Source organism: Salvelinus alpinus, chromosome 10, assembly GCF_045679555.1.
Source record: "Salvelinus alpinus chromosome 10, SLU_Salpinus.1, whole genome shotgun sequence".
Classification (NCBI taxonomy): domain Eukaryota; kingdom Metazoa; phylum Chordata; class Actinopteri; order Salmoniformes; family Salmonidae; genus Salvelinus; species Salvelinus alpinus.
This window is the reverse complement of record NC_092095.1, coordinates 64,755,794-64,776,342: the sequence shown is the minus strand read 5'-3', so window position 1 is coordinate 64,776,342 and position 20,549 is coordinate 64,755,794. Positions and strand designations below refer to the sequence as shown.

Sequence of the window (20,549 nt, the reverse complement as noted above, 5' to 3'; positions counted from 1 at the left end):
TGTATGTGATGACTGTGATGTCTCCTCAGCAACCCACGGGTGGGACCAGAAAAGGGTGGTCACCTTCACGGAGGGCCAGCAAGCTCAGGGAAAGTCCCCCGACCCAGGTGGCGCCAATGCGCACCCAGAGGGCAGGAAGGCCAGCCCGGCCCCTCCAATCGCTCCCCCTGCTGCCCCTGGGGCCTCATCCTCGGCCACCGTCAAAGCTGACCTCCACAGCCCTGCCAAGAAACAGGTACGACTGGGGGAGTAAGGATATTTTATGACATTGTTGATTCTCACAGGCTTCTGTAGTTTGTATCATGTTTACTTGGTAAGAAGGTACGCAGAACGGCCATTTTGCATAGCCTGCATTTTGTACGTTCCTAGGGTGTAAATTAGGCTTAAAGTGATAATCCACTCCAGACATGAAACTCATGAAACTCCTCTCAATGTGGTGCTCTATAAGTGGGTAAAATAACTACTTGATTATTTAACTTCTATGTGGTTTGTCTGGGAAATGTTATTTTATCATGTTGTATCGCGTCATCACGATAAGGTTCTCGTCGCTGGAGATAAGGAATATCACATTTCATAAAGTTTTTAAAACAACTAGCTGCACTCCATATCGCCAAATCAGCCAATAGATGGTATGGGGATATGGTATGGGGATACTTGAAACTAAATAGTGTAATAGTGTTCAACTCAGTTTCTTCTTCAACTACCATCATCGGGCAATGCCCGTTTCTCCTCTCCCTCCTCGCCCTGGCCTGTGTCTGTTTCTGTGGTGAATAATGAAGGGTATATGACAAGACAACGCCATTGATCACGTCACACCATTAATTTCTATGTGAAGACTCAATACCGCATTGAAGCCAAATGAAGTTGGTTAGAGGCCCAGTACAGTCAAAAATGTGTTTTATATCTATTTCCACACTGAGGTTGGAATAATACTGTGAAATTGTGAAAATGATGATAATGCCCTTTTAGTGTAAGAGTTGTTTGAAAAGACCACCTGAAATGTCTTCCTGTTTCGGTGGGATGGAGTTTTGGCCTGCCTGGTGACATCAATAAGAAAGAGTTCCAAACCTCTGCCAATAATATCTAGTTTTCAGATGTCCCCTCCCCACTCAGACCGCTCCCAGGCAGTCCTAGCAAAATTCTTGCTATAGAAATGTCTCTTTGCAAAGAAGCTATTTTTGTTACTTTTTGACCATTTTAATTGAAAACATTCACAGCAAGGTTCTTCATTTTTACCCAGAAATGATTTGATATTGAGATAAAAACGGCTGCAATGGACCTCCTAAGATGGCTTTTCATGGAGACAACATACTACACCAGGAAGTGATGTTGCTAGTTAACTCAGTGCTGCCCACTCTCATTGATTAACTCCAGTAGAAGGCCGAACAGTGTACTGCATGCTGCCATTAGCAACTCAATTATTCTCAGAACTTCTTCTGTGTGCGATTTTGAAATAATCGGTTAGAGCACATACATTTGGTATATTAGAAACAATTATTGGTACCATGACTGTCTTCTAAACAATTTTTTATTTACATGAAGATTGACCACGAAGATCGCAATTTTCCCATTCATTATAATGGGGGGTCCTGTTTTCTTCTAACAGTGCCTGCAGTACTGCGGTCGGCCTTGAACCTCCGTGGCTTCAATGAGAGGGGGCATTTGTTCTGCCCTGGTGGGAAAGCATGGGAAAGGGCCGTAGCCATAGCAATTTAAGACCCTCCACTCCTCGAGGTAGACAATCTGCAGGTGAAACCATATAAATATAATGAATGGGTTGGACATGGTGAGATTGTAGACTTTTTCAGCTAGCTAGCTACTTCACACGCTGACAATGACTTTGGTATTACTGTGTGTAGCTACGTTTGCTAGCTAGCTAGCTACCTAGCATAGACTGTAAAAAGCCCAGCGAGAGATCATTGCGTTATGGGTTTTGTAGTCGGCTCGAGGTGCAAGATTTCCACAACAATTTTCACATGTTGCTACCAACCTTATTAAAACGACAAAATTACACATTTATTCACTTAATGTTTTGCACCCATATTAGTGTTATACCCTGTATACCCTGTAAATCATATTCATTTTTAGTTTTGAGAGGATTATTCATTTAAGTCATCACTCATTACAGAAGAGACAGAGAGTGAAGAATGGGAGAGATGGGAATGAATGTGAGTTCTCTATATTTAACAGAGCATGTACTAAGTAAGTCTTTGAAATATCACTCTTCTCCCACTTGTTTCCTGGTTCTAGTTATCGATGGAGAGCAAGGAGAAACGAGAACAGTGGGGCCTCCGCAGCAGCCTCTCTCCTCGGCCCTCCATCTCCCGCGCCTCCACCCCCACCCCACCCTCCTCCTGCTCTCCTCTCCCTCCTCCACCTCTCCCCATCTCTCGCACCTGTTCTCCCCTCCCCCCTCTGCCGATCCTGGGGATCCAACCCCCCGCTCCCCCCACCCACCTCTTCCATCCTGGTCCGTCCTCCCATCAGACCCCCGAGAGCCCCGAGGACGAGGACACGACTGCCCTGCTGGGGAGGAACGCAGACACCCTACTCCACATTTCAGAGGACAATGGGGGCACAGAGAACCCCCTGCTCGCCCCCCTGCTCTCCCCCCGCCGCTCGCCCGCCCTGCCCCCCCGCCACTCCCACGCCCTGCCCCCCCGCCGCTCCCCCCTCCCCATCTCCCCAGTCGACCTGGACCTGGATGAGTCCCACGTCTGAGAAGCGTCCCTGTAACGTTTCAGTAACGTTTTGTTAACATTTCAGTAACAAAACTCGTAACGTAACGTTATAACTAGGGCCAGGAGTTTTTCCCTGACTGAACTTGCGTGACCGCACTAGGAAAAAGTCCTGGCCCTAGTTACAAGGCTCTAAACTACAGACGTAGGCTATAACTAGGGCCCGGAGTTTTGACCCTTTAGGTTATATCACATGGTCCGGCTGGGGAAACTCCTGGTCCTAGTTATGACCCTGGCAGGGTAGCTTCTCTGTGTCGGTCCCCTTCTATATCTTTGGAGTCTGTGTTTAGACATTGAGCTGCCTGATAACTCTGTATCCTTCTAGCCAACGGAGGTCAGAGGGCGCTTGAAAAATGAGGAACCTGTTGGAATACTCTAAAAATAGAAATGCTTCCTCCCTTCCTTGATCTGATCTGACATAAAATGACTGGTGAAATCAGTGCAGTAGAATCCTTGCTCTCACCTATCCAATCACGTTAGATTAGTGATTACCTCAAGAAAAGAAGGGAGAAAATATGCATCTTTAGAGTATTAGAACAGGGCCAAGGACCAATACCTGTTAGTGTTCTCCTCTTGCCCACTCCCCTGCCCCTCTCTCCCCTTCTCTCTCTGCTCTCTTCTGTCCTGTTAGAGCACCAAGATGAAATCCATACTTCACTATGTCTACAGTACCAGTACATCCTCACCTCGGACATTTCAACCCATCTCATAACAAAGTATTCAAATCAAATGCAGAATCAACATGCCTTCTTCACACGTCAGGGTGGATTAATCCACGGTGTCCAACAGGTGATCAAGTGGGACTGTTACTGTTGCTAGGTAGATCACAAGAGAAGGGAGATGTTTCCAGCCATTGGCTGCTACAAACAGACATCCGTTTACCTATAGGTTGACCGTGTCACCTCTCAAGAACTGTTTACAGTGAAGCTGCTGAAGGGTAAACTGTTGACTAGAGAAATTAAATGTATATTAGCTATGATATTTTATAATATTATGAAATGTATTATATTTAATCCTGAAGACTATTTTAAAGAAATATTTAATATATATAATTGTCAAAGTATTGCAGAGAGGCATAGTATGTTTGTCATTAGGATAATATATTAGTGGCCTCCCAGGTGGCACTGCGGTCTAGGGCACTGCATAGCAGTGCTTGAGGCATCAATACAGACCCGGGTTCGATCCCAGGCTGTGTCACAAACGGCCGTGGGAGTCCCATAGGTGGGCGCACAATTGGCCCAGCGTTGTCTGGGTTAGGGGAGGGTTTGGCCGGGGAGGCTTTACTTGGCTCATGGAGTTCTAGTGACAACCAGTTTTGGCCCAGTGGATGGATGTTGTTTTATGTGTAACCAAATTCATGTTTCGTTTTGAATAGCCTCCAAAGTAATACGGCCCTTCTGTTGTTCTGAAAGCATCATGCATAAAGAATAGGTAACTGCTTATGGGCACTGAAGTATTATTAGTATGTCCCAGTAATGTCATGGAGTTTACAATGCTGCTTTTTATTGTTGTGTTTTCAATGTCTTGAAGAAAGGTTTCTAGTACTCAAAACATTATGCCAACAAGATCCCTGATTCTGAGTTGTAGCAGTTAGGATACCTCCTTGTTCAACTTATGCCTTAAACTAGAGAACTGTCCTCCAGCTCCTTGATAATGGTCTGTTCCCTGACTGAGGTCCCCTTATGTGCCATGGGGCTTGGTAGAGTCCAAACCTGAGATGGGTGTGCTGCAGTCTACTATCTTCTGGTTAATGTTGGTTTTGCACCAGATCAGTGAAAAGAGGATGTAGTTATGAACTAAACTGTAAAAACATTAGGAACAACTTCCTAATATTGAGTTGCATCTCCTTTTCCCCTCAAAACAGCTTAAATTCGTCGAGTCATGGACTCTGAAAGTTGTGGAAAGCGTTCCACACAGGGATGCTAGCCCATGTTGACTCCAATCCTTCCCACAGTTGTATCAAGTTGGCTGGATGTCCTTTGGGTGGTGGACCATTCTTGATACACATGGGAAACTGTTGGGCGTGAAAAACCCAGAAACGTTGCAGTTCTTGACACAAACCGGTACGCCTGGCACTTACTACCATATCCCCTTGAAAGGCACTTAAATCATTAGTCTTGCCCATTTACCCTCTGAATGGCACACATACACAAGCCATGTCTCAATTGTCTCAAGGATTAAAAATAATTCTTTAACCTGTCTCCTCCCCTTCATCTACACTGACTGAAGTGGATTTATGAGGGATCATAGCTTTCACCTGGATTCACCTGGTCAGTCTATGTCTTGGACAGAGCAGGTGTTCCTAATGGTTTGTACACTCAGTTATATGTGAAAGGAAGAACTGGGCTTTTCCTGAATATCTTCTACCATTTCCTCCTGTTTGACGGCATCAGTGCAGAAGCGTTAGTAGTGATATAAATAGGTGCCATAATGCACATATGACCATTGCACTGTGAGTCGGTCTCATAGCTGTGTCTGCTTCTGTGTGTGATCTAAATGTACTGCTGTGTAGTTCCCACAGAGGAGGCTGGTTATCAGATCTATAGTGCCCATATCGTTAGAGGGGTTATCAGATCTATAGTGCCCATATCGTTAGAGGAGATTCTATTTCAATGATAGTATCACTATAGTTCATTCTAGAACCCACGGGGATAGTACAAAAGTCTATTATACTGTATAAGCCAATTATACTGTAGGTGACATATTCGGGTGTCCCTGTGGACGTGTGTTGTCTTGTCAGTGCTAACGGTCAGTGTCTGTCCGTGTGTGTAGTGCCAATGCTCTCTGCTGCTGAGCTGTCCTTGTGCAGATGCTTTCTGGGAGGTTGGCATGGAGACTTATTCATCAAACTTGCCATACATTCCAAAGTCATGTGCATTCTGCAGTTTGTCCCATGTAATGCACTGTTGAACTTCAAACTGGAACTGTTTTGGATGAGAGATCTATTTAGGATTGCAAAATGTCTGTCACTTTTCCAAAATAACCAGCTTTTCCAGAAATCTTGGTTGGAGGATTCCAGATTTCTTGTTTATTACTTTCTGATTCCTTGACTCTTCCAACTAGTATATCAGGAGTTTGAGGAAAGTTACCAGAATTTGGAGACCCTAGTTCTATTGCATTGTCAATTGCAATTTGTAGTACCGGTAAGCACACTGTATTGCTTTAAACATAATCAGAAAAGGATCTTTTTAGATGATTGCCAACTCATAGCTAACAGCGTAACATTCTGTGGCCAATTTGTTAATTGATGATGTTCGTCGCAATGAAATTTGTTTCTTGTTTGTTTATTTATTTCTTACATGTTATAGAGGATAGCTGGATCTGTGTTGTTCTGGCTCTGGGAATAACCTTTCCAGAAACTAGGAAGTTTACCTCAAAGTCCTATCCACATGCTAGGGGCGGCAGGTAGCCTAGTGGTTAGAGCGTTGGACAAGTAACTGAAAGGTTGCAAGATCGAATCCCCGAGCTGACAAGGTAAAAATCTGTCATTCTGCCCCTGAACAAGGCAGTTAACCAACTGTTCCTAGGCCATCATTGAAAATAGGAATTTGTTCTTAACTGACTTGCCTAGTTAAAGAAAGATAAAATGGTGGAGCTGTGAGATATTCAGAATTGTGTGTCTGTCAAATGCAGGGGTCCCCAGGGGTGATTAGCAGTGGAGGCTGGTGGAAGGAGCTATAGGAAGACAGGCTCATTGTAATGGCTGGAATGGAACCATGTTTGACTCCGTTCCAGCCATTACAATGAGCCTGTCCTCCTATAGCTCCTCCCACCAGACTCCTCAGGTGGAAGTGACACATTATGGCCGAGATACATATATTATATTTTGATATTTTATTTCTCCAAATATATATTAACATCAACATTTGTTCACGTGAAGATTAGCCTCATATTCAATCATTGTTCCATCAACATATATTTTTTCCTCTGTGTGACTCTGAAATATATCGTATTATATACTTAAGATATTTATTTCAAATGATTGTCTTGTCCTGTGTTCTCAATCTATTCTAAAATATAGCTATATCAAAGTATTTATGAAACATTTAAAGAATAAATGGATATTGTTGTATACAATGTTATTTATTTTCTGTCCCTAGTTTTTTCCTTCTCTTGTAATATCTTGAACTAACTGTCAACTAAATGTAAGTTTAGAGGGCATTTACTGTAGTTCAGATAAAACTACCACACAATCACCCACAGATGGGAGTAGAAAGGATACTCTGAGACAATTTCCTGTTTGGAGTTGATTAAAGGAAGGGCTCTCTTTGGTTAAAGACTTCAACAGTGCCGGTCAGAAGCTGGAGAAGGTAAGCTCATATACAGTCAGTGAACTAAGCAGACCAGACCCAGCTGCTAATGCATTGGTGCCTATGGGAGAGCCACTCCTTAAGCAGACTGGAACTGTGACCATTTTTTCCACCATATTTGATAAGCTTCCTGCGTTGAGGTACACAGACCATACCTGTCCACTAACTCAACTCTTACTCACGTCTTCTTCAAACACTATCAGGTTATACTGTATATACTGTAGACCCTAGAGGGCTCTTCAACTCTGGTCCTGGAGGTCCCAAACACGTGTTTTTGTTTCTACCTGGTAATGAATTACACTCACCTGGTTAGGGGCGGACTGGGACCAGACATTGTCTCTGACATTTGTAACACCATTTCTTCCTCGATTCCACCACACCGACACTCTTTTTTTCCTTGGTGCCCCCATTATTAACCAAATAATGATTATTTTGCGAGAGACTAAAAAAGTTAGACAGGCTCACTGGGCTAAAAATGAACCAACCCATATGGCATTTGTCTGAAATGCCAGATGGCCAGTCCGCTCCTGCAACTGATGTCCCAGGTCTGAAACAGTCCCTGATTAGAAGGAAATGATGAAAACCAGAAGTGTTTCGGCCCTCCAGGACCAGAGTTGAACAGCCCAGGGCCCTAAACAAAGAGTTGAACAGCCCAGGGCCCTAAACAAAGAGTTGAACAGCCCAGGGCCCTAAACAAAGAGTTGAACAGCCCAGGGCCCTAACAAAGAGTTGAACAGCCCAGGGCCCTAAACAAAGAGTTGAACAGCCCAGGGCCCTAAACAAAGAGTTGAACAGCCCAGGGCCCTAACAAAGAGTTGAACAGCCCAGGGCCCTAAACAAAGAGTTGAACAGCCCAGGGCCCTAACAAAGCGAGTATGGGCTTTTCAGTAGGCTGGCTAACTGGTTTCATAACATAGCACTCAACCTGCTGTCTACATATACCCTCAGAGTGGGTTTACCTCAACCTACTGTCCCCATATACCCTCATAGTGGATTTACCTCAACCTACTGTCCCCATATACCCTCATAGTGGGTTTACCTCAACCTACTGTCTCCATATACCCTCAGAGTGGGTTTACCTCAACCTGCTGTCTCCATTTACCATCATAGTGGGTGTACCTCAACCTGCTGTCTCCATATACCATCATAGTGGGTCAGCCTCAACCTGCTGTCTCCATATACCATCATAGTGGGTTTACCTCAACCTGCTGTCTCCTTATACCATCATAGTGGGTTTACCTCAACCTACTGTCTCCATATACCATCATAGTGGGTTTACCTCAACCTGCTGTCTCCTTATACCATCATAGTGGGTTTACCTCAACCTGCTGTCTTCATTTACCATCATAGTGGGTCAACCTCAACCTGCTGTCTCCATATACCCTCACATCATCATACTGGGCCAACATAAAATGTGTGGTAGCCTGAGGAACCGTAGCTGTAGGAATATGGTAGAAGACAATATTTTTATTAAAACCATAAAGCTGAATATACAATGCAGTATAACTGTTATCTCAGTTCAACTTGGATAAGAATGTACATGAATGATGATCAAATCTGACCTTAAATCACATTATTACTGCGAGTCACAATGTAGAAATAGATGTTTTCTTTGAGAAACCATGATTAAATTAGTGAGTTAATACTTTGGCTTCAACCAACAAACACCAGGTTAGTGTTCACTGTTAATATATTTACATAGATGGACACGTCAAAGTATATAATATTCTTATATACATGTACCTTGACATTTTCTGAAATAATATCTTATTCGATATTGACATACCAGACATTATGATATCATGTGCTTTAAGCAGAGAAAAGGCCAGAAGTCCTTTGACAGTTGATTCAGTTTCTTTTCCAGTTCAGTTCAGAGGTAAACCAAGGTAACAGCAGCATACTGATAACTGACGTCATGCTGCTTGCTTAGCGAGTACCGCTTCCTCCTGATCGGCTCACACGGATGCTCCAACCCAGGACATCTGCTTCGCTAGCACACGTGACCGCCGTCCCGAAGCGTCTTACCAGTCGGCGCCATTGAAGCGTTGACAATTCGGCTGCACAAGTGGTGACACTTCAGGCTGAGGAGTAAGTTTCCCACATCCCCCACGTGCTACACTCTCACCATACAACCTTTATCCCCCACGTGCTACACTCTCACCATACAACCTTTATCCCCCACGTGCTACACTCTCACCATACAACCTTTATCCCGCTGATACTACACACGTTCTCTTAATAAACAACCTTTATCCTGCTGATACTACACACGTTCTCTTAATAAACAACCTTTATCCTGCTGATACTACACACGTTCTCTTAATAAACAACCTTTATCCTGCTGATACTACACACGTTCTCTTAATAAACAAACCTTTATCCCGCTGATACTACACACGTTCTCTTAATAAACAACCTTTATCCTGCTGATACTACACACGTTCTCTTAATAAACAACCTTTATCCTGCTGATACTACACACGTTCTCTTAATAAACAACCTTAATCCTGCTGATACTACACACGTTCTCTTAATAAACAAACCTTTATCCTGCTGATACTACACACGTTCTCTTAATAAACAAACCTTAATCCTGCTGATACTACACACGTTCTCTTAATAAACAACCTTAATCCTGCTGATACTACACACGTTCTCTTAATAAACAACCTTAATCCTGCTGATACTACACACGTTCTCTTAATAAACAAACCTTTATCCCGCTGATACTACACACGTTCTCTTAATAAACAACCTTTATCCTGCTGATACTACACACGTTCTCTTAATAAACAACCTTTATCCTGCTGATACTACACACGTTCTCTTAATAAACAACCTTTATCCTGCTGATACTACACACGTTCTCTTAATAAACAAACCTTTATCCCGCTGATACTACACACGTTCTCTTAATAAACAACCTTTATCCTGCTGATACTACACACGTTCTCTTAATAAACAACCTTTATCCTGCTGATACTACACACGTTCTCTTAATAAACAACCTTAATCCTGCTGATACTACACACGTTCTCTTAATAAACAAACCTTTATCCTGCTGATACTACACACGTTCTCTTAATAAACAAACCTTAATCCTGCTGATACTACACACGTTCTCTTAATAAACAACCTGAATCCTGCTGATACTACACACGTTCTCTTAATAAACAACCTTAATCCTGCTAATACTACACACGTTCTCTTAATAAACAAACCTTTATCCTGCTGATACTACACACGTTCTCTTAATAAACAACCTTAATCCTGCTGATACTACACACGTTCTCTTAATAAACAACCTTAATCCTGCTGATACTACACACGTTCTCTTAATAAACAACCTTTATCCTGCTGATACTACACACGTTCTCTTAATAAACAAACCTTTATCCTGCTGATACTACACACGTTCTCTTAATAAACAACCTTAATCCTGCTGATACTACACACGTTCTCTTAATAAACAACCTTAATCCTGCTGATACTACACACGTTCTCTTAATAAACAAACCTTAATCCTGCTGATACTACACACGTTCTCTTAATAAACAACCTTTATCCTGCTGATACTACACACGTTCTCTTAATAAACAAACCTTTATCCTGCTGATACTACACACGTTCTCTTAATAAACAACCTTTATCCTGCTGATACTACACACGTTCTCTTAATAAACAAACCTTTATCCTGCTGATACTACACACGTTCTCTTAATAAACAACCTTTATCCTGCTGATACTACACACGTTCTCTTAATAAACAACCTTTATCCTGCTGATATTACACACGTTCTCTTAATAAACAACCTTAATCCTGCTGATACTACACACGTTCTCTTAATAAACAACCTTAATCCTGCTGATACTACACACGTTCTCTTAATAAACAACCCTTATCCTGCATATACTACACACGTTCTCTTTATAAACAACCTTTATCCTGCTGATACTACACATGTTCTCTTAATAAACAACCTTTATCCTGCTGATACTACACACGTTCTCTTAATAAATCAACACAAGGGGATATGTTTGTGCCTTATATCTCATTATAAAATATAGTCCCGGACTGCATCTCATTTCTTGAAAGGCTTCCTTACCTCCCCACTTTATCTGGAGCGCAGCCAGTAGTGGACTGAGTATTGAGACGCAGCCCTGTAACTTTATGCCAGCTGGGGCTTGTTGCCGTGACAACATTGGTTCTGTTTCCATGTGAAGGTCAAAAGGTGAAGTTGTTGTGCACGCGTACCATAGACGTCGTCGCTGACCCACGGCCCGACCCCCTTACATCTTGTGGAAACATTCCTTAGCATTGGTCCACACTTGAATGCCCTATACAGAGAGGAGAACATAAAACACAGAAATTGAACTAGGTCCTAACAACATTGGCCTTTGACTTTATAACAAGCGGGTTGTGTTCAGTAGGGCACACAGTTGCAACGCGTTTTGAAACAAAAGTCTCTCATTGGACAAGTCCAGGTAGTCCTTCTCTCTTTCAGTCCGTGTTCTTCAGTTTGGTGCCTAATGAACACAACTCTGAGAGTGGTATTTAAAGCAACACGAAAATTACAGTTTCTTATTGGACAAGTCCAGGTAGTCCCTCTGTCTTTGAGTCAGTTTTTGTCCGTTTGGTGCCCAATGAAAATAACTCTCATAGATACTAGGAGCATTTCCAGACTTCCACCTGAGTGTGACACACCTTCTTACACATGCTGATCTGCATGACGGCGTAGCCAATCAGAGCCTCCCTCAGATCCCTGTCCTTCTGCTCCTTGAAGCGCTGCATGTCCACCCACGCACCCTTCACGTACTCCCTGCACACACACACACACACACACACACACACACACACACACACACACACACACACACACACACACACACACACACACACACACACACACACACACACACACACACACACTATATTACATACTTTATCAATGAGTTGTTTTCAGCATGTGGTCTATCCATCTATCTATCTAGGTATTTCTGCATGGTTTAACATGAGGGACTCACTCGCACTCCACTGTTTTCTCTGTGACTGTCTCCTCTCCCTGGACGATCTGCTCCTCTAGTAGGCTGAGTTTAGCCTCCCTCTGCTCTGGTGTCTCCTGACCAAACAGCTTGTTGGTCATTCCTTTGAAGGAGAACGTCCGTACCATCTGAGGACGGACAGACAGAGAATGGAGGGGCATTACTAGCCTGGTGGTCTAATTCAAGAAGTACACTGAAATGCCAGATTCTCTCCTATGCTTTTCAATTAGGAAAATGTGGAATTGGAATTTGATTTACTTTCTGAATTGAAATGGAATTCACCACAGGCCTGCTGTTGGTCCAGTCTGTTGATGCTTCGGCCTCTCTGTGTTTGTTGTCATGACAAACATGCATGGCATGCAATAGAAGAGTCTGGGACTACAGTAGAGTCTGGGACTACAGTAGAGTCTGGGACTACAGTAGAGCCTGGGACTACAGTAGAGCCTGGGACTACAGTAGAGCCTGGGACTACAGTAGAGCCTGGGACTACAGTAGAGTCTGGGACTACAGGAGAGTCTGGGACATGTCCTTATATAGAGGGGTTTGAAGAAGACATGAAGTCAAAGATGGGACCAGGCTAGGGCTTTACATGTCCTTATATAGGAGGGTTTGAAAAATACATGTAGTCAAAGATTCTGAGAGGACTTGACAAACAAGACCTCTTGGGCCTTGCCAATGGTCTTGAGACCTATACTGTACCAATATTGGAAAGACAAGAGCTTGCCTCTTACAAGAGATCACCATCTCAGTTGGAGTCCCCTAGTTTTCCTATAACGGGATACAAACAGTAGATAAACTAGACCTCCGCCTAAACCTACGGCTTTCTTCATTGTCCCTGAGGGTATCGATAAAGTTGTATTGAATTGAATACCCCAGTGGCCAGCTCCTCCCGTTGCTGTTTCTTGGAGATGAGGTCTGAGGAGGCCGTCTCCAGCTCATACTGGGTCAGCTCGTGTTTCCTACACACAGCCCTGTAGGAAACAAACAGCAGCATCTTTACAGGAGGCCCATACAATGTCACAACACCATACAGCATTACTTCCTGGGACACAAGTTGTACCAGGCCCGTTTAGAGGAGATATTTTTACACTGTCAGAACCTTCTACTTGTTGCATTACCCTCTTTACCTGACTAAGGGGACAGGGTTCTGGAATCCCTTCACAAAATATGATTCATTGGTTGGTTGATTCATTGATTGATTAGCCATAATGTGCAATAGGACCAACCTTAAGGCTTCGGCATAGAAAAGGTATTCCTTCAGTTGGTCTGCATAGCGCTCCTCATCCTCCAAGATATCATCTACTGAGGCAGCATAGCTGTGGACAAAATGACAGATTGATTGATTTTATTAGCCAGTTAAACAAATATATACTTATTTTCATTGTAGTTCCTAAATTGCTTGATGTGTGCACTCTGCATTAGAATACCAGGCTGATTTTATTTGCCAGTTAAAAAATATATAATTATTTCCATTGTGTTCCCTAATTTCCATTGTGGTTCCTAAATTGCAGGTTGTGTGCAATCTACATTAGAATAGCAGGCTCAGCACAGGTTAGATAAAACAGCTGTTGGCGGATGGAGAGTACTCACGCATCCATATGGTGTCCAGCACTCTGTAGACCATCTCCCATCTCCTTCTCTAAGGCACTCCACTCACTGACACACAAACAGTCAGATCAGTTAGACTGTCTCCCATCTCCTTCTCTAAGGCACTCCACTCACTGTCACACAAACAGTCAGACCGTCTCCCATCTCCTTCTCTAAGGTACTCCACTCACTGACACACAAACAGTCAGACTGTCTCCCATCTCCTTCTCTAAGGCACTCCACTCACTGACACACAAACAGTCAGACTGTCTCCCATCTCCTTCTCTAAGGCACTCCACTCACTGACACACAAACAGTCAGATCAGTTAGACTGTCTCCCATCTCCTTCTCTAAGGTACTCCACTCACTGACACACAAACAGTCAGACCGTCTCCCATCTCCTTCTCTAAGGCACTCCACTCACTGTCACACAAACAGTCAGATCAGTCAGACTGTCTCCCATCTCCTTCTCTAAGGCACTCCACTCACTGTCACACAAACAGTCAGATCAGTTAGACCGTCTCCCATCTCCTTCTCTAAGGCACTCCACTCACTGTCACACAAACAGTCAGATCAGTTAGACTGTCTCCCATCTCCTTCTCTAAGGCACTCCACTCACTGTCACACAAACAGTCAGACCGTCTCCCATCTCCTTCTCTAAGGCACTCCACTCACTGACACACAAACAGTCAGATCAGTTAGACCGTCTCCCATCTCCTTCTCTAAGGCACTCCACTCACTGACACACAAACAGTCAGATCAGTCAGACTGTCTCCCATCTCCTTCTCTAAGGCACTCCACTCACTGACACACAAACAGTCAGATCAGTTAGACTGTCTCCCATCTCCTTCTCTAAGGCACTCCACTCACTGTCACACAAACAGTCAGACTGTCTCCCATCTCCTTCTCTAAGGCACTCCACTCACTGTCACACAAACAGTCAGACTGTCTCCCATCTCCTTCTCTAAGGCACTCCACTCACTGACACACAAACAGTCAGACTGTCTCCCATCTCCTTCTCTAAGGCACTCCACTCACTGACACACAAACAGTCAGACTGTCTCCCATCTCCTTCTCTAAGGCACTCCACTCACTGACACACAAACAGTCAGATCAGTCAGACTGTCTCCCATCTCCTTCTCTAAGGTACTCCACTCACTGACACACAAACAGTCAGACTGTCTCCCATCTCCTTCTCTAAGGCACTCCACTCACTGACACACAAACAGTCAGACTGTCTCCCATCTCCTTCTCTAAGGCACTCCACTCACTGACACACAAACAGTCAGACTGTCTCCCATCTCCTTCTCTAAGGCACTCCACTCACTGTCACACAAACAGTCAGATCAGTCAGACCATCTCCCATCTCCTTCTCTAAGGCACTCCACTCACTGACACACAAACAGTCAGATCAGTTAGACTGTCTCCCATCTCCTTCTCTAAGGTACTCCACTCACTGACACACAAACAGTCAGACCGTCTCCCATCTCCTTCTCTAAGGCACTCCACTCACTGTCACACAAACAGTCAGATCAGTCAGACTGTCTCCCATCTCCTTCTCTAAGGCACTCCACTCACTGTCACACAAACAGTCAGATCAGTTAGACCGTCTCCCATCTCCTTCTCTAAGGCACTCCACTCACTGTCACACAAACAGTCAGACCGTCTCCCATCTCCTTCTCTAAGGCACTCCACTCACTGACACACAAACAGTCAGATCAGTTAGACCGTCTCCCATCTCCTTCTCTAAGGCACTCCACTCACTGACACACAAACAGTCAGATCAGTCAGACTGTCTCCCATCTCCTTCTCTAAGGCACTCCACTCACTGACACACAAACAGTCAGATCAGTTAGACTGTCTCCCATCTCCTTCTCTAAGGCACTCCACTCACTGTCACACAAACAGTCAGACTGTCTCCCATCTCCTTCTCTAAGGCACTCCACTCACTGTCACACAAACAGTCAGACTGTCTCCCATCTCCTTCTCTAAGGCACTCCACTCACTGACACACAAACAGTCAGACTGTCTCCCATCTCCTTCTCTAAGGCACTCCACTCACTGACACACAAACAGTCAGACTGTCTCCCATCTCCTTCTCTAAGGCACTCCACTCACTGACACACAAACAGTCAGATCAGTCAGAGAATCCCACAACAATATCATATCAGTCTTTCTTCAATATCCAAATACAACATGTTTTATTGTTAGGGTTAAGTGCCTTGCTCAAGGGCACATCGACAGATTTTTCACCTACTCGGCTCGGTTGCTGGCCCAACACTCTTAACCACTGGCTCCCTGCTGACTAGTACTCTTACCTGAACACTCTTAACCACTGGCTCCCTGCTGACTAGTACTCTTACCTGAACACTCTTAACCACTGGCTCCCTGCTGACTAGTACTCTTACCTGAACACTCTTAACCACTGGCTCCCTGCTGACTAGTACTCTTACCTGAACACTCTTAACCACTGGCTCCCTGCTGACTAGTACTCTTACCTGAACACTCTTAACTACTGGCTCCCTGCTGACTAGTACTCTTACCTGAACACTCTTAACCACTGGCTCCCTGCTGACTAGTACTCTTACCTGAACACTCTTAACCACTGGCTCCCTGCTGACTAGTACTCTAACCTGAACACTCTTAACCACTGGCTCCCTGCTGACTAGTACTCTTACCTGAACACTCTTAACCACTGGCTCCCTGCTGACTAGTACTCTTACCTGAACACTCTTAACCACTGGCTCCCTGCTGACTAGTACTCTTACCTGAACACTCTTCCGTAGTTCCCATGGACTTTGTAAACGCCGTAGAGCCTGTCTGCTACTCTCTGGAGAATGAAACGTGACTTGTTAAATGTATAACAAGAGGAGATGTTGTTCCAACGATATAACTTTAGACTAATGAGAGGAGCAGAGTGACTGTGGATCTAAAGCATCTGATAAATGGTATATTATTATATGACTCACTGCTCTGACTCTGAGCAGCTGGGAGGTGAGAGCCTGAAGCTCATCGCTGTAGTGCTTCATCTCTGTGAACCGCCTAGATAGAGGAAGACAAATGGCAACCTTAACATACCTTTACACAACTTCACCTTTACACGACTTCAAATGTACACGACTTCAAATGTACACGACTTTACCTGACTTCCACAAATGTAACTTTATACAACTTAACACCATTTCTTCTTTACACAAATTCAACTTTACTCGAATTCAACTTAACACGGCTTCAAATTAACACGACTAACTTTACACCTCTTTAACTCAACTTTAAGTAAAATGTATGTAATACATGTATAATGCCACTAGGTGTCTGACAACTCTTGTTTTTAAATGGGAAAGATTGATTTACTTGTCAGGGTTCTTCACCCTGAAAGTTGCACTCAGAGCTTTAATCCTGGAGTCTGCCTAGAAAAAACACACACAATTTAATTAGAATGCAATTATAAACCAAACAACCAATGTGTACCACTGGGTGTACCACTGGATGTACCACTAGGTGTACCACTGGATGTACCACTGGATGTACCACTAGGTGTACCACTGGATGTACCACTGGATGTACCACTGGATGTACCACTAGGTGTACCACTGGATGTACCACTGGATGTACCACTGGATGTACCACTGGATGTACCACTAGGTGTACCACTGGATGTACCACTGGATGTACCACTGGATGTACCACTAGATGTACCACTAGATGTACCACTGGATGTACCACTAGGTGTACCACTGGATGTACCACTGGATGTACCACTGGATGTACCACTAGATGTACCACTGGGTGTACCACTGGATGTACCACTGGATGTACCACTAGGTGTACCACTAGGTGTACCACTGGATGTACCACTGGATGTACCACTAGGTGTACCACTGGATGTACCACTGGATGTACCACTAGGTGTACCACTGGATGTACCACTGGATGTACCACTGGATGTACCACTAGATGTACCACTAGATGTACCACTGGATGTACCACTAGGTGTACCACTGGATGTACCACTGGATGTACCACTGGATGTACCACTAGATGTACCACTGGGTGTACCACTGGATGTACCACTGGATGTACCACTAGGTGTACCACTAGGTGTACCACTGGATGTACCACTGGATGTACCACTAGGTGTACCACTGGATGTACCACTGGATGTACCACTGGATGTACCACTGGATGTACCACTAGGTGTACCACTGGATGTACCACTGGATGTACCACTGGATGTACCACTGGATGTACCACTGGATGTACCACTAGGTGTACCACTGGATGTACCACTGGATGTACCACTGGATGTACCACTGGATGTACCACTGGATGGATCAAAATAGATTCAATACGGTTTTTATTTTTTTAGGATCCCCATTAGCGGTTGCTCATCCAGCAGCTACTCTTCCTGGGGTCCACACAGAACATGATGTAATACAGAACATCATTAGATGGGAACAGCTCAAGGACACAACCCCTTAAATAAGTGGTAGAAATGATAGACATTCATGAAGTAAAAAATGCCTCTGAGGTACCTTGGCTTGGAACCCTGTCTCATACACCACCTCCTTCCACCTGTGTTCCTGGGAGAGGAGGAGAGGAAATGAAAAGTTTAAAAAAGTAGAGTACAAATAAATAAATACAAATGTATGTTGAATCTCTCCAAAACATTCCAATACAACGTCAACGTGATGGAGTGAGCTGATAGGCTATCGTACCTCAGTCAGGAAGTGGTATAGGATTTTGTCATTGGACAGAACCGAATGGGAGGCCACGCGAAGTAGGAAGTTCTCCAGACCAATCCTGCGCCTCTCTACAAAGTCTGGGTCCATGTTGTCTGCAGACAGCTTGTGCCAAACAAACTCTGCCTGTAGAAATCAGACAAGGGTTATTACACAAAGATATATATATATTATAATGTGTTCTATTCTATTACATTCTGTGGGTATTAAGGCCCAAACACTGTAGTGTGGTGCTTGGGACTACTAGGTATAGATGTGGCCATCAGGTTTGAATTTAGCTCACCCTCTTCTCTGGCAAAGGCGGCACCACGATAAATGGATAGGTGACTAACAAATAGTTCCGGAGAATCTCAAATTCACTGTATCTCCTCCAGAGAGAGTCTGGGGCTGGGTTATGGCCTTCTGTTATTGCATCTATAGGTCTGAAAGAAGAAACATCAACATCTAGATCAGATCAGATTAACCAGAAGGATCTGAATCTCTCTTATTTTACACATTCAGAAAAATCCAGGTTCAAGAGCGTCATTGTACCGAGAACATGTTTTAATTTGGGAGCAAGGCTATTTTTTGCATATGCTTCATTTTTCAACGGGGTCCCACTCTCTCACCGAGTTTCTATGAGGTATACTGTGAATATCTCTTGCATGTTCACTGTATTTTTCCCTGTTCTTTTCTCTGCCTCGGCCACACTGATCTCCATTCTCCGCAGCAGAGTGGATCCTTCCTCCACCATCTGTACAAACAGAGTGCATGGGAGAAATAGGCAGTGATTAGTGAATAGAGAGTTAGAGCAGTGTTTCCCAAACTCGGTCCTGGGGCCCCACGTGGGTACACGTTTTGGTTTTTGCCCTAGCTCTAACAGCTGATTCAAATAATCAAATATTGATGATGAATTGGTTGGATGGGGGGCAGGACCGAGTTTGAGAAACCCTGCTCTAGAGGACTGAATATCAATAGATTTAGATTGTTCCTATCCTTTGCCAATTATTGGACCTATTTGGAAATGTTCTAGTAATAAACACATACGTGTCTATAGACGTCCATGTGTCATAATACCGTGACGTCATTCTCTGGATGCTGCGAGTGGACCAATAACGTGCCGAACAGCTTCTGGCCACGTAGCACAGATCAGATCTGGTTTTATTTTGGATAGATAGGTCTTTCAATCTTCAAAGCACTCATAGTGTGCAGTATTGTTACAAACAAGGTTATATTGTAGCCAACAGCAGCGCGTAGTTACAATGTATCGCGTGGCCTGCCTGATGTCCCGACGGATACATCTGTATGGTCGAACCAGGATGTTCTATTTCTGTATGCATCCATCCAGTCCTTTGCCGTGGACAAAGGACAATAGTTCGTTCGCAAAGAGACAATTTACAAACACAGACAAAACCTAGAAATGATTGCGTTACTACCGTGTTATTCTTGTTATTCTCCAACTCTGTGTTAGTAAATTCATCTCCTCCAATCGGCGCTGACTCTTTATTTCCAGCATCCGCCATCCTTCTTTCCAGCTGTGTTATGCAAACAAGATAAAGCGATTCTGGGTCACGTGATTTTATATCTTTCAAAATAAGAGTCCTGTCCTGTAAACTGTAGAAGATCAGAATCACCTTTAATCGCCAAATACATTTGTATATAAAGGAATTTGACTTGGTGAAATGGTGCTGCCACAATAAACAGAATATACAGGCAGAAGATAAACCTGATATACAGACAACATACTGTACGTAGAAGCAGAGCTGATAAACAGGATACAGACAACATACTGTACGTAGAAGCAGAGCTGATAAACAGGATACAGACAGCATACTGTACGTAGAAGCAGAGCTGATAAACAGGATACAGACAGCATACTGTACGTAGAAGCAGAGCTGATAAACAGGATACAGACAGCATACTGTACGTAGAAGCAGAGCTGATAAACAGGATACAGACAGCATACTGTACGTAGAAGCAGAGCTGATAAACAGGATACAGACAGCATACTGTACGTAGAAGCAGAGCTGATAAACAGGATACAGACAGCATACTGTACGTAGAAGCAGAGCTGATAAACAGGATACAGACAACATACTGTACGTAGAAGCAGAGCTTACACAAATCCACATGCGGTATGTACACTATCT

General features: G+C 43.8%; 2 protein-coding genes across 19 annotated transcripts in view; one reads left to right on the top strand and one right to left on the bottom strand.

Annotated features, from left to right (window-relative positions):
- Positions 1-6,820, top strand: part of LOC139532643 (protein unc-80 homolog) — a 106,500-nt gene extending 99,680 nt beyond the window's left edge. For all 13 annotated transcript variants that reach the window (XM_071330531.1, XM_071330528.1, XM_071330527.1 and 10 more), the window contains 2 exons: positions 30-235; positions 2,251-6,820. In XM_071330531.1, the coding sequence (XP_071186632.1) occupies positions 30-235; positions 2,251-2,721 (677 nt within the window). In that variant the 3' untranslated portion in view covers positions 2,722-6,820. The remainder of the gene's footprint in view (positions 1-29; positions 236-2,250) is intronic.
- LOC139532645 (sorting nexin-4-like) lies at positions 1,571-19,953 on the bottom strand. 6 transcript variants are annotated; one of them, XM_071330546.1, is made up of 15 exons: positions 19,836-19,953; positions 19,029-19,153; positions 18,704-18,842; positions 18,397-18,546; positions 18,214-18,261; positions 17,033-17,088; positions 16,648-16,720; positions 16,447-16,508; positions 13,682-13,747; positions 13,318-13,407; positions 12,963-13,062; positions 12,074-12,219; positions 11,754-11,868; positions 11,304-11,386; positions 1,571-1,743 (listed from the first exon to the last, which is right to left on the bottom strand). In XM_071330546.1, the coding sequence occupies exons 1-14, from the start codon at positions 19,920-19,922 to the stop codon at positions 11,339-11,341; spliced, it is 1,305 nt and encodes a 434-aa protein (XP_071186647.1). In that variant the 5' UTR covers positions 19,923-19,953; the 3' UTR covers positions 1,571-1,743; positions 11,304-11,338. The 6 variants fall into 6 exon arrangements, 3 of the variants coding, with proteins under 3 accessions (XP_071186647.1, XP_071186646.1, XP_071186648.1); XR_011666627.1 differs by lacking the exon at positions 1,571-1,743 and adding an exon at positions 8,501-10,311 and having other exon boundaries at positions 10,396-11,386; XR_011666628.1 differs by lacking the exon at positions 1,571-1,743 and adding an exon at positions 8,501-10,438 and having other exon boundaries at positions 10,523-11,386.
- Between the last annotated feature and the right edge of the window lie 596 nt (positions 19,954-20,549).

Coding starts and splice junctions, on each gene's coding strand:
- LOC139532645 (XM_071330546.1), bottom strand. CDS start 19,922: ATGGCGGATGCTGGAAATAAAGAGTCAGCGCCGATTGGAGGAGATGAA. Junction 19,154..19,835: donor AGAATAACAAGAATAACACG/GTAGTAACGCAA, acceptor CTGTTTGTACAG/ATGGTGGAGGAAGGATCCAC. Junction 18,262..18,396: donor TATACCACTTCCTGACTGAG/GTACGATAGCCT, acceptor CTCCTCTCCCAG/GAACACAGGTGGAAGGAGGT.